General features: G+C 34.6%; 1 protein-coding gene across 1 annotated transcript; it reads left to right on the forward strand.

Annotated features, from left to right (window-relative positions):
* Positions 1-7303: 7303 nt before the first annotated feature.
* LOC114163481 lies at positions 7304-8409 on the forward strand. Its single transcript, XM_028047791.1, has 2 exons — positions 7304-7447; positions 7714-8409. The coding sequence occupies exons 1-2, from the start codon at positions 7304-7306 to the stop codon at positions 8407-8409; spliced, it is 840 nt and encodes a 279-aa protein (XP_027903592.1).
* The last annotated feature ends 5480 nt before the right edge of the window (positions 8410-13889 follow it).

Raw genomic sequence — 13889 nt, forward strand, 5'->3', positions numbered from 1 at the left:
AATTATGTGTTGTACTATCTCGAAATAATCTTAATGTTTCTAATATCCATGGTCAAGGGTATGATGGTGCTAGCAATATGAGAGGATAATGGAATGGATTACAAGCATTATTTTTGACTGATTGTCCTTATGCATATTATGTTCATTGTTTTGCTCATTGGTTACAACTTGCCTTCGTTGCTGCATCAAGAGAAGTTATTTCAATTCATCAATTCTTTTTCAAAATTGACTTTTATTGTCAATATTGTTTGCTCTTCTAGTAAACGTGATGATGAGTTACAGGCTGCCAAGTTAGATGAAATTGCATATTTGTTAGAAATTGATGAGCTTGAAAATGGTAAAGGGGTAAATCAAATTGGTACTATAAAACGAGTTGGGGATACCCGTTGGAGCTCCCATTTCTCTTCTATTTGTAGATTGATGAATATGTATGATGCAACTTGTTTAGTTCTAGAAAAAAATAATGTTGATGGATCTACTTATTCATAACGTGGTGATACTGATAATGCTTACAAAAGCTTGATCTCATTTGAGTTTATACTGATCTTGTATTTGATGAGATAAATTATGGGAATAACAAATGTTCTTTGTCAAGCATTACAACAACAATCTTAGGATAAAGTTAATATTATGCATCTAGTTTGTTCTACAAAAGGACTTATTCAAAACTTGAGAGAAAATGGTTGGGATAAGTTATTAAAAAATGTGACTTCTTTTTGTGAAAAACATGCAATTGAGGTGTCTAATTTTGGGGCTTCTTATGTAGCAAGGCAAGGACGCTCTCGTCACCAAAAAGATCATATTACAATGGAGCATTATTTGAGAGTTGAAATATTCTTTATTACCATTGATAAGTAGTTACAAGAGTTAAATTGTAGATTTAATGACCAAGCAATGGAGTTATAAAGCGTTTAATATTGATAAAATTTGCACTCTTGTAGACAAATATTATCCCATGGATTTCAATGAGCAGGAGAAGATTAATTTGAATTTTCAACTTCAACATTTCATTATTGATGCTCGTCAAGATTGAAATTTGAAGAATTTATCAACAATGCAAGAGTTATGTACATGTTTGACAACAACAAAAAAGTCTGAAGTTTACTACTTAATTGATATATTACTTTGTCTTACCATGACTCTTCTAGTTTCTGCAACTACAATTGAAAGATCTTTTTCTGCAATGAAAATAATCAAGAACAGGTTGAGAAATAAGATGGAGGTTGGATTTTTAGCAAACACTATGATAATCTATATTGAAAGGGATATTGCAACTAGATTCAGTTCTAATTCAATTATTGAAAATTTTAAGTCATTGGAAGAGTGTAGAGGAACACTTTGACTAAACGCTGTTTTTCTTTTAATATATTATTGTTGATGATAAACTTTATGTTACTCTTTCATATATATTATTGTCATATTGTTTGGATTCTATTGTCATGAGTGCTTGTTTTGAATAGAGAAAATGATGTAAAGAAATGAATTTTTTAATTAAAAAATAATTTATATATAACAAATATAATTTGCCCCCCCTAAAATTTTTGTTCAAGTTCTGTTTGTAATGATCACTTCACTGTGTGAGCAAATGAGGACACATATGAGGATACTCCCTTGGTGGAAAGCAGTGAGACTTTGGAGTTGTACTTTGGCTTCCTATAGTAGTATATGAGTTGTCTCTCTTTTTGAAAAACTTGTAGATATCTATAGTGGTTTGTATATTTCATATTATTATAGTTATTATTTTGGAGAACTGTATTAATATTTGACTTAATTATGTTTTGAGTCCCTAATAAATTTGAGAATTTTCAATTAAGTTCCTAATAAATTTTTGTAGTCTATTGAATTCTGAATATTTTAGCAATTTTTAATTGAGTCCCTACAGTTAAATGTTTCTGTTTATTGTGTGATGTGAGAGTTATTTTGCATTGTCACTCTCCTTAAATGTCGCCACATATCCACATAAGGCCATATAATATCTTATATCTTGTTATAAGAGATTGTGATGATGAGATATTTCTCAAATATTTACTGTATTTAACGAAAATTGGTTTTAACTTTAATTTAAATTATAAATTTCAAAATAAAAAAAATATAAATTATAAAAATATTAAATATATATAACTATAAAATTATGAGTTATAAAATATAAAATTACAAAAAATTAAAATTAAAAAATTTACAATTTGATAATTTTAATTCATAATTTCATAAATTTGTATTTTCATAATTTCATAATTTCATAATTTTGTAATTTTATAATTTTATAATTTTATAATTATATAATTTTATACTTTTTTATTTATATATTTTATAATTTCGTAATTATGAAATTATTTATTTTTATAATTTTTTAATTTGTTAATTTTTGTAATTTTATATTTTTAGGTTTTTATTTTATAATTTTGTATTTCATAATTTCATAATTTTATAATTACATATTTTATATTTTTATAATTTGACTTAAATTTAAAAACAATTTGCTTTAAGTACTTCAATATTTGAAAAAGAACTCATCATGACAATTTCTAGTAACAAAATATTATGTGACGACATTCGATGAAGGTAAGAATACAAAATAACTATGTCACATTACAAAATTTATTATAACATTTAACTATAGGGACTCACTTGAAAGCTTTTGAATTTTGATGCAATCAATAGACCACACAAGTTTATTAGGAATTCCATTAGAAAGTTTCCAAAATTATTAAGATTCAAAACATAATTAAGCCTTAATATTTTATATAAGCCCTATAACTATTTGTTTGCTTTATCAATTTTTAATGTTTTATTTAATAGTTTTAGATGTTACAGACAGGGTAAACAATTTAAGTATTATGATGAAATGCGTTTGAAATGTCAAATAAATTTAAGAAAATCTGATTAAAATGACTAAACCCTACATTTCTAAAGTTAGGAGACTATATTGAAGGAACTAATTCCAATATTTACTAAAAATTAAGAGATTAAAACCATAATATAATATTTTTGTATTTTTAATTTAATGTGTTTTTATATATATTGTTTTAATTAATACAGTCAGTTTTACTGAACTAATAGTAACGTTGTATGTTAATGTTAGTTTAAAGAAAAAATTATATTAATTTTTTAAAAAATATATAAAATAAATAAATAAATAAACCGAAAATGATCGTAATAAATATAAAAATAAAAAACGTTATTAAATCACAAATTTAATTGATAATTTGCTTTTAATGATATTTGATTTTATAAAGTAAAATAAAAGTATAAGCTAGTCAAAAGTTAAAATAATTTAATGTTCGAAATATGCAGAAATTAAATGGAAAATTGTATATTAACGTCATGAAAAAAGGACATTTGATAAGAACAGGTGAGAGAAGACCGAAAGGAACGATTGGATAAAACCGAAGTTAAAATCAATTATGTTTCACAAACTTAACATATTATGGGACGATAATTATTATAAAGTAAACTTTTGATTGAATGAAGAAAACGACCCATATGATATATAAGGATAGAAAAATGAAGTTGGGATAAAGAAAACAAAATTAAATATATGAAAAATGCTGAGAATTAGAAAATAGAGCTGAAAGAAGGAAACAAAGAAAAAAAATTGAAATTAAAATGAAATAAATTAAAATAAAACGGAAAGAAGAAGAAAAATTAAACAGAGAGTACCAGAAATTCAGAATACACAAAAAAAATAAAGTGAAACAGAGTTGAAAAGAGGTAATTACCGGTTACACAAACCAATATTTAAATTATTGTTTGAAAAAAAGAGCTTATATTTAATGCACAATAATGTTATCTCCATGGCCCTTTTTATGGTCCTGGTTAGGGTTTTCCCAGTAATTATCTTCGTATAAAGATATTTGTGGAGTAAAAAGTGATGACAGGCGAAGAGAGCTAACGATTATTTTTAATTACTACATGATTTTTCAACGTCGCTTCAGTTTATGGTTGAGGTTAAAAGGATTTTAAAATTTTTATATTGTAAGATATAAGTCCTTTTCCTTTTCATTCGTTTTTTTCCCTGTACTTCTCTTTGTAAATTGTACTCCATTCGTTTTTATGTTGTTGTCTTTGTCATGTTTACTATCGTAGTTCATGGAACTTTTTGTCCATTTTTCTTATTCACGTCTTTGCCACTAGCTTATTGCCGCGTAGTCGTTAATATTAGATATGAAAAAAAAAAAAAAACCGTCCTACATGTATTTACATATAAAATCTTGCATATAGTTACTACATGTAGTAATAGATAATAGATATTTTAGTACCCACTTATTAACAAGATGAGTTTGTTATGATGTGGGTATTCATTACCTCTTAAAAATAAAAATAATAATTTATTATTCATATGTCTTGAGACTTTCTGATATAATCAAGATTAGCTTTTTGCTGCTAATTCGAAAGATTAGTTTTTTGCTGCCAATTCGAATAACTCACACTTCAGTTGAAAAAAATAGTTGTTTTTCCAGTTTCTCATCTTAATGCCTCATTTTGAAAACCTACCTGAATCCCACACCTATTCACCTTATTGAAGCTGATGACCTCATCGATATCATCGACGCTGAACTCCTATCTTTTCGCGTGAGGGTTTCCCTTCTTCCCTTCCACATCATGAACACGACATGTGGCAGCCACCGTCGACCACTAGAGGTGCCGTCGTTCAGACACGTCTCCGAAATCATTGCAGCCACTACTAAGTCATGCATAACCTCTATTTTTCTTCCTTTGACGATGATACAGTAATATTAATAAGAAAACTACATATTAATAAGGAAGTTGCATCACAACTCATCAATTTAATTTTGATTGATAATTAAAATTAATTTTGATTATTCCATTAGTATTTTTATTTATGGTATTGTATTTCTATATTTCTATAAATAATCCAACTCTAAATAGAGTGGAGGCACATCAATTTTGAATAATGATATTGTAATTCTTCCTCAATTCAATACATCTTATAGATTCTATTCATTCATTGGAACCTCAATAGTTTTGTAATTTTTTGAATAGTTTTATTTCTAGTTCTACCTACATCAGTGCTATCAGCTTGGAGCTTCCATCGACATTAATGACAAAGACAACTTGTACTCAAACAGCCATGCATGAGTAAGAGGAACGTTTGGAGAATCAAATCACGTCGAAACTCAAAGCACGCCTCATTGAAATTACAACATCCATTTGACAAGCTATTGTTTCTTTGATTGATCACCGAATATCAGAGACATTACAGAGCAAAAATCGTCCTGCGAATTTCAATTATTCTTGCAGAACACAGTTGGCGTGAATTGATTTTTCGTGTTTTGGTGGTGATGCAATTTAGTAGTGGATATATCAATGTGAAAAATATTTCGCAATTGATGGCATCCCTGAGGATGTGCATGTAAAATTAGCTATAATCCTCTTTGAAGGGAAGGAACTATAAGACCCTATTTTTTATGCCCTAAAAGTTAAAGGGCCTAGCCTCATCTGTTGGGCCTAAGGCTGGACCATAGGGTGCCTAAAACCCCTAAACCAGCCCTAACACTTTCATTTTTCCACTTTTCAGAAAACTCTTCTCCTCCCCCTCTTAGAGCTACAACAACGAACTCTACTAGGGTTTGGTCCCAACTTGGTCAAGCTAGCTCAAACCCATTTCTCTTTCACCTCGCAAATCTGTTCTAGGAGCTGGGGTGTCTTTTCTGCTCGTGCCAAACCCCTCACAGTAGCTTTTGATAAGGTAAGGGAAGCTAGGGCTTTACTATTTTTTTAATTAAGCTGCCTGTTTGGTTTGTTTTACGTTTGGGTGCTTGATATATGTTGCTGGTTGTGTGACAACATGTTGTATGTACTGCTATTATGGTTCAAATTGGGTTTTGCACTCAAGAGAGCAGGTGCGTTCTGCTGAAATCGCTCAGGCGAGCTAGGTGATCGCTCAAAACCCATTGGCAATGGCTCTGTAGAGTAGTAGAGACCACTACAAGTGCAAACATCTAGTGAATCCGACTGATTATATGTATCTGGATAATTGCGTCTTAGAGTCTTGCATTGTCTGCTATCACATGTTTGGATGACTGATATGTATTCTTGACTTTGAATTACATGTTTTAGTTGTATGATAAAAATACTTTTACTCTAACTTACCCTTTTTGTTTGTTCATGTGTTTTGTGTGAGGTTTTCTCCTTTTGCGATGATCATCAATTTATTGATGTGAGCAGATGTGGGAACTCCTCATGGTCATCAGGGTAATGGAAACTCTGCAGCATAGCTAAATCTTGGGTTGGATTCCCTCGCTCCGAGTACACTTTTAAGGCATTGTAGCTTATGTACTACTTTGCTCTTTGAGCATGTATTTTGAATAACTGTCAATTGTTCTAATCTTGTTTTTTCGTTTATGGCATCGTAGTGTGCCTTGGTTTCTTTCCTAGTATCTTTTGGATAACTGTAAGGAGTGACACATATACTCCATGATTTTTCTCTTTATATTATTCTTCGTGATGTCTCATTTAATTAAGCTTATTTATTAAATGGGACGTTACATTTATGGTATTAGAGCAGTCGTTCCTTAGAGTCTGTGTCTTCCTAGTGTTGTTAGCTAAGTTTCTTGTCTAATCAAGTTTGTCTAATGGTTTTTCCTATGTGCCTAGTGACATGTCACCTCCTCGTACAAATCCTCAACCTCCTAGGGGCGATGTACCAGATATCACAAGAGCGATAGAGGCCATGGTGGCAGCCCTAACTCAGCAGAGTAATGCTATGATGCAACAACACGATGCTTCTATGCAACGTCAGAAAGTATTTATGGAGTAGCAGTAGTTGGTGATTCAGAAAATGGAGGCTACAAGGGTGGCTGTTGAGGCTGCTCATTGGCAACACCTGGAGGCCCTACGATAGTTGGAGGAGAACAGGACCACTGCCCTTGTCTACGGCCCTGAACCACTACCTCCACCCCGAGAATGGAGTTTGGAGGACTTTTTGAAGCACCACCCAGTCAAGTTTAACGGCAAGACCAGTCCTAATGCTGCAAATCAATGGTTAAAGGATATGGAAAGGATCTTTGATGCAAAGATGTACCCAGAGGAGAGCAGGTTGGCCTTCGCAGTGTACATACTCACGGGAGAAGCAGAACATTGGTGGATCAAAATGAAGTCCATCATGGAGGAGAGGCAAGAACTAGTCACATGGGAAGTCTTTAGGAGGAAGTTTCTCTCGGAGTACTTCCTGGATAGCGTGAGATACGCTAAGGAGGTGGAGTTCCTCTAGCTGACCCAGGGAAACAAATCTGTGACTGAGTATGCAGAGAGGTTTAAACACCTCAGACTTTTTTATACCATGCCCTTAGATGAAGAATGGAGATGTAGAAAATTTGAGAACGGTCTCAAGGGAGACATCCATCTGATGGTGGCCTCACTATCCATCAAGGATTTTGTAGCCTTGGTGGAAAAGGCTAGGCTTATGGAAAAGATGAAGGTTGAGGTGAAAGCTTAACACCCCCAGCAGTAGAGAATTGGTGGACCGTCTGGGTCCAAACCTAGGCATGAAGAGAGGAGGAAACCATATGCTAGGCCTCACCCTCAGTCCCAAGGGCCTAGAGGTTCTTCTTCCCAACCGAGCATAGTATAGTGCTTCCCGTGTGGAGGAACGCACGTGAGGAGTTTTTTTCCCTCAACTGGTATGCTTCAAGAGGTGCAACAATTGTGGCAAGGAAGGCCACTTCTACAGTGGCATAAACTTCAGTTCAGGCCCTATCTCAGAACCACCAGAGGAGAGGAGGCAACAGGCCTCAGGTAGCAGGCCGAGTATATGCTGTGATTGGAGCAGAGGCAGCAGACTCGGGTAACCTTGTCATGGGTAGTTGTATGATTGCTAGTGAATCTTTGTGTGTATTGTATGATTATGGAGCGACACACTCTTTTGTGTCAAAAACTTGTGTGCAAAGATTAGGTCTGCCAATTTGTGAGCTGCAATGTGACCTTGTGGAATCTACTCTAGCGTTGGGTTTGGTCAGGATATCGTCCTTGTGTGCTAAATGTCCAATGGAGGTAGAGGGGCACATATACAAAGTGAATTTGATATGCCTACCTCTTCAGGATTTGGAGGTGATCTTGGGGATGGATTGGCTCTCTGCCAATCGCGTTCTTATAGATTGTCGAGAGAAAAAGTTGTTGTTCTCCAACTCAATGGAGCCTGAGTTGTTATCTTCTCAAGGAGTTATTAAGGAGATCCAAGGTGGTGCACAATGCTTCATAATCTTCATGCATCTAGAGGTGGAGAAAGAGGAAGGGATGTTTGTTATACCGGTGGTGCATGAATTTGAGGATGTGTTCCCGGAGGAAGTACCAGGGTTGCCTCCCAGTAGAGAAGTTGAGTTCTATATTGATCTGGTTACCAGAAATCAGTCTAATATTAATGGCTCCTTATCGTATGGCTCTGGCTGAGTTGGTAGAACTCAAGAGTCAGATTGAAGAATTATTGGGGAAACAATTTATACGACCCAGTATGTCACCATTTGGAGCACCGATTTTGTTGGCGAAGAAGAAAGATGGGAGCTCACGCTTGTGTGTGGACCACTAGCAGTTGAATAAGATGACCATTAAGAATAAATACCCCCTTCTGAGGATAGATAATCTGATGGATCAGTTGCATGGGGCATCAATGTTCTCCAAGATAGATATGCGATCAGGGTATCACCAGATCTTGGTGAATGTGGATGATGTACAGAAGATAGCCTTTAGATCCAGATATGGGCATTACGAGTACGTGGTGATGCCTTTTGGTGTGATCAATGCTCCAGCTGTATTTATGGACTACATGAACAGGATCTTCAGGCAATTCTTAGATAAGTTTGTTGTAGTCTTCATAGACAACATACTCATCTACTCCAAGACTTAGGAGGAAAATGCAGAGCACTTAAGGTTACTGCTTAGTTTCTTGAGGGAGAAGCAATTGTATGCTAAGTTGTCCAAGTGTGAGTTTTGGATGGGAGAAGTACAATTCTTGGGGCATGTAATATCTGCACAGGGCATAGCGATGGATCCAACAAAAGTTGAGGTAGTGGTAAAATGGTAAAGTCCCAAGTCAGCAACAGAGATCAGAAGCTTCGTGGGTTTAACTGGCTACTACAGGAGATTCATAAAAGGATTCTCCAAAATAGTGGCGCCTCTGACACAGCTTACCAGGAAAGACCAACATTTTTCTCGGACATATAGGTGTGAGGAAAGCTTCCAAGAGCTTAAGTAGAAGTTGACGAGTGCTTCAGTGTTAGTCATCCCTGATGTTGGTAAACCCTTTGAGGTTTACACTGTGATGCCTCGCATCTAGCTCTTGGTTGTGTGTTGATGCAAGAGAAGAAGGCGGTGGCATATGCTTCGAGGCAACTTAAGGTGCATGAGAAAACCTACTCCACTCATGACTTGGAGTTGGCGGTTGTAGTATTTGCCTTGAAGATCTGGAGGCACTATCTATATGGTGCACAATTTTGTGTGTTCAGTGATCACAAGAGCGCCTCAAGTATTTGTTTGATCAGAACGAGCTGAACATAAGGCATAGAAGGTGGATGAAGTTCTGGAAGGATTATGATTTCAAATGTTATATCATCCGGGGAAGGAGAATATGGTGGCAAATGCTTTGAGTAGGAAGACGGTACATTCGGCGCATCTAATGATCAAGGAGATGGAGTTGCTAAAGAGATTCAGAGATATGAAGATGTAGGTGGAATTGAGATTCGAGTTCATTAGGTGTAGTACTCTGACTATATCTAGTGACTTCTTGAACTTAGTCAAGGAAAGGCAGTTGGCGGATACTAGTCTGGTAGGAGTGAGAGAATTGCTTGGAATACATGAAGCAAAGGAATTTGCCTTGGGTAGTGATGGTGTACAGAGATTCCAAGGTAGGGTGTGTGTACCTGATAATTTTGAGGTAAAAAGGTTGATCCTTGAGGAAGGATATAAGAGTCTTCTTAGTTTGCATCCTGGCATGACTAAGATTGTATCAAGATCTCAAGGAGACCTTCTGATGGCAAGGTATGAAGAAGGATGTAGCTCAGTTTGTATAAGCCTGTTTGACATGTCAAAAGGCAAAGGTAGAGCATCATAGGCCCAGTGGAATTCTACAACCTTTGGATATACCGATGTGGAAATGGGATAGCATAGCTATGAACTTTGTGACCCATTTGCCACAAACCTTTAGGGGTCACGATACGATTTGGGTTATAGTGGACCGATTGACCAAGAGTGCCCATTTCTTAGCAATGAACCTGAGGATACCTATGGCCAAGTTGGCCCAGCTGTACATTAAGGAAATAGTAAGATTGCATGGGGTACCATCAAGTATAGTTTTAGATAGAGATCCGCGATTTACTTCTCGTTTTTGACAGACTTTGCAGAGTGCTTTGAGTAGCAAGTTGACTATGAGTTCAATCTATCATCCCCAGACTAATGGCTAAACAGAGAGAACGATTCAATCGCTTGAGGATCTATTGAGGACATGCGTGCTGGATCATTTGGGTGCATGGGATGAAGTCTTACCTTTGATAGAGTTCACATACAACAAGCATTGACATGACGCCATATGAAGCTCTTTATGGCAAGAAGTGTAAGACCCCTCTATGTTGGTACCAAGATGGGGAAGTAGTGCTAGTTGGGTCAAAGTTATTGGAACAGACTACAAAGAAGTTGAGAATGGTGAGGGATAGGTTACAAACCTCTCAAAGTAGACAAAAGGCCTATGTGGACCGAAGAAGGAGACCCTTGGAATTTGCGACTGAAGATCATGTGTTCTTGATGGTGACCCGAACCACTGGTGTGGGAAGGGCTCTCCGCTCATGGAAGCTTTCTTCTAAGTTCCTTGGCCTTTATCAGATCTCAAGGAGAATTGGGCCTATGGCTTATGAGATTTCTTTGCCACCTCAGTTGGCCAATCTTCGTCCGATATTTCATGTCTCACAGTTGAGGAAGTATGTGTTTGACCCATCTCATGTATTGGAAGTCGAGGATGTACAGATCAGGGAAGATCTTACGATGGAGGTACCACCCATTGCTCTGGAGGATAGTCGAGTTAAGGAACGCTGGGGAAAACCAGTTAGTCTTGTCAAAGTCAACTAGGATCAGAGGACAGGTGACTCTACTTGGAAACTAGAGGAGGATATAAGGAAGTCACAACCACACCTGTTTCCTGGTAAGTCTTAATTTTCGAGGTCGAAAAATTTTGTTAATGGGCTTAGTGTCGCAACCGAGATCGCAGCGGGACGGCAAAAATAATTTAAAAAAAAAATAAAGGAGTCGCCACCATAGTTTATTATGGGAAACTATAGAAAAACCTTAAAAAAAATGGTCTTCGAAACCAAATTTGGGTTCGGGAGTCGATTACGTGTGGGGAAGGTATTAGCACCCCACAACACCCGTCTTAACATAATTCCTTATTTAATTAAGTGTGCAAGATAGAATTTGATATTTAAAATATTGTTGTTCCCCAAAAATCAAACAAAATAAAAACACATATAAAATAATAAAGATTAAAAACAAAATTAATTTTTTTATTTTTTTTGCCCAACAAGGATTGGACCCTTGATCCTACGTATTTCCATTTGTAAAATCAGGGATAACGTACTTCTTTCAAAAAATGATGTTTGATATTATTATTTTTTTTTTAAGTTTTAGATTTATATATATATATATATATATATATATATATATATATACATACATTATTAATATGAAGAGAACTTGAGATTCTACATGATAAATATTTAAGTTATCAAACAAATATGAGATTTGACATAATATTTAAAATGATTTTATAATTTTTATTATTATTACTATTTTTTTTTAAAAAAAGAATTAAAAGCCTATGAAAGAGTGTTTTGATTATTAAGCAAGTTCGAGACTTGACATGACATTCAAAACTTATAGAAAGAAAATATAAATTTTTTATTTTATTTATTTATTATTATTTTTAGAGAATTAAAGCCTACAAAAAAAATACCTTTTTAATTACCAAGATAAAAATAAAGCAAAAGAGAAAGGTTGAGCACATCAATGACAAACACAAAATCATATTACATGAGAACCCCGAACATATTTAATCATACAACAATTCAAACGATCTTATATTTGATGTTATAAGAGAATCATGAAAAGCATTAGGAGTAAAGAAAATTTACCTTAAGTGACCCCCTTTTGTGTGTGTGCTCTGTAATAAAAAAGAGAGAGGAGTTTTTCTAATTTTTTTTCTGTCCCCTGCATTGGAGAAGTTCTTGTGCTTATATAGGCACTTGGGGGTACCACTAAGATCCTAGTCTTTAATTATAAGAAACTATACGGGGAAGGAATTGGTCTGGATGAAACATATTATAGCAATTAAATTGTTGCATAATATCCACGGTATTGATTATAATTATTAACGAAATATTGCATGTAATTACTAGAATCATATTTTCTGTCACATAAAGATCGTGATCAAATCATAACATATTATTCATATAATTGATTCTAATTATTACCAGGAATATTTTCTTCTAAATATTAAAAGCGTACCATTCTCTAAAAGAATTATTATCGGAATATTTGCTTCTAATTAAAATAATACATTCCCAGACTCACAATGCAAAGAGACACATAAGTGTAAATGCAAGATATTTATTCAAATTATTATAAAAAAATATTGCTCCTAATATTATACTCTTCTCTAAAAACAGAAATTATGAAATGTCCGTTTCTGACATGTCATGTGGAGAGTGTAAATAGCAAACAGTGGGGTGAAAAATATGTAAAGCATTTGGACTCATGAAAAGAGTGTGATAATTAAAAATAAATTAGATTCTCCTTCTCTTGGTTTTTTTCTTTTTCTTTTCTCCCATGGTAGAATTAAAGTTAAAAAAACCTACCATCAATCAAAACATATTTTTTATTTTATTTTATTTTATTATTTATTATTATTATTATTATTATATTATATAGGGTTAATTATGTTTTTCATCCCTCAAGTATTATGCGATTTTGTTTTTAGTCCCCCAACTAACGTTTGCTCCAATTTGGTCCCTCATGTTTTGAAACGATTGGAAATAGTCCTCCTTTTTGGACGCCGTTAGTTTTATTTGACACCTGGCAAACGGACTGCCACGTATGGATCCCATTTTAAGCTGTGTTAGTAGAGTGTGTTTCTGCACGTGCTAATTAAAGAGAAGCTCATCCAAATAAAAGAGGGGTTGGGAAATTTAGAAACCCTAAAATTGAAATTTGTGAATTGGGGCTTCGAGATAGTGAGGAATTGATGCATATCGTCACTGGGCAGGCAAAGTTTGGCATAGTTATTGCGTTCTTGACTGATGAAGAGTAGTAGCAAAGGGTTTCCATGTACGCCGCGAAATACAGGTTCGAAAATGTCGCAAAGTTGTGCGTCATCTGCTGAAATGTCATCCAAAGTCAGTGGGTGTGGGGAAAGATTGTTGCTCCTAAAGGCATCTACTGTGAAAAACAAAGGGAGATTATTTTGGAGATGTCGAAATTGGGCTGTAAGTTTCAAATCCCGTGACTTATTGGATGTTGCTTTTGTATTTGTGGTAATGGTTTCATCTTTTTCTTTCGCAGACCAATTCACATTGTAATTACTTTGAATGGGTTGACGACGAGGAATCTGATTTTCAAGGGAAAGAAAAAGAAAGTGGAGCCAGTGGTGGAAAAAGAGTTGATGGTGGGAAAAAAGGTGAAGAAGATGAAGTTTCTTTGAAAAGGGAGAAAATTATGCTTGATTTGATGAAGAAAAATAAGAAGTTGAAGATGAAATTGCAACAAGAGAAAAAAATTGGGACATTCCTATTTTTTTTATTTGTGATATCGTGGGTCTCAACAATTGTAATGGTGTTCATGCTGTTGTTCAAAGTTAATTGCAATGTTTGAGATTACTGTAGTGGGAAGTTTTT

Source organism: Vigna unguiculata, chromosome 9 (assembly GCF_004118075.2).
Source record: "Vigna unguiculata cultivar IT97K-499-35 chromosome 9, ASM411807v1, whole genome shotgun sequence".
In the NCBI taxonomy this organism is placed as follows: domain Eukaryota; kingdom Viridiplantae; phylum Streptophyta; class Magnoliopsida; order Fabales; family Fabaceae; genus Vigna; species Vigna unguiculata.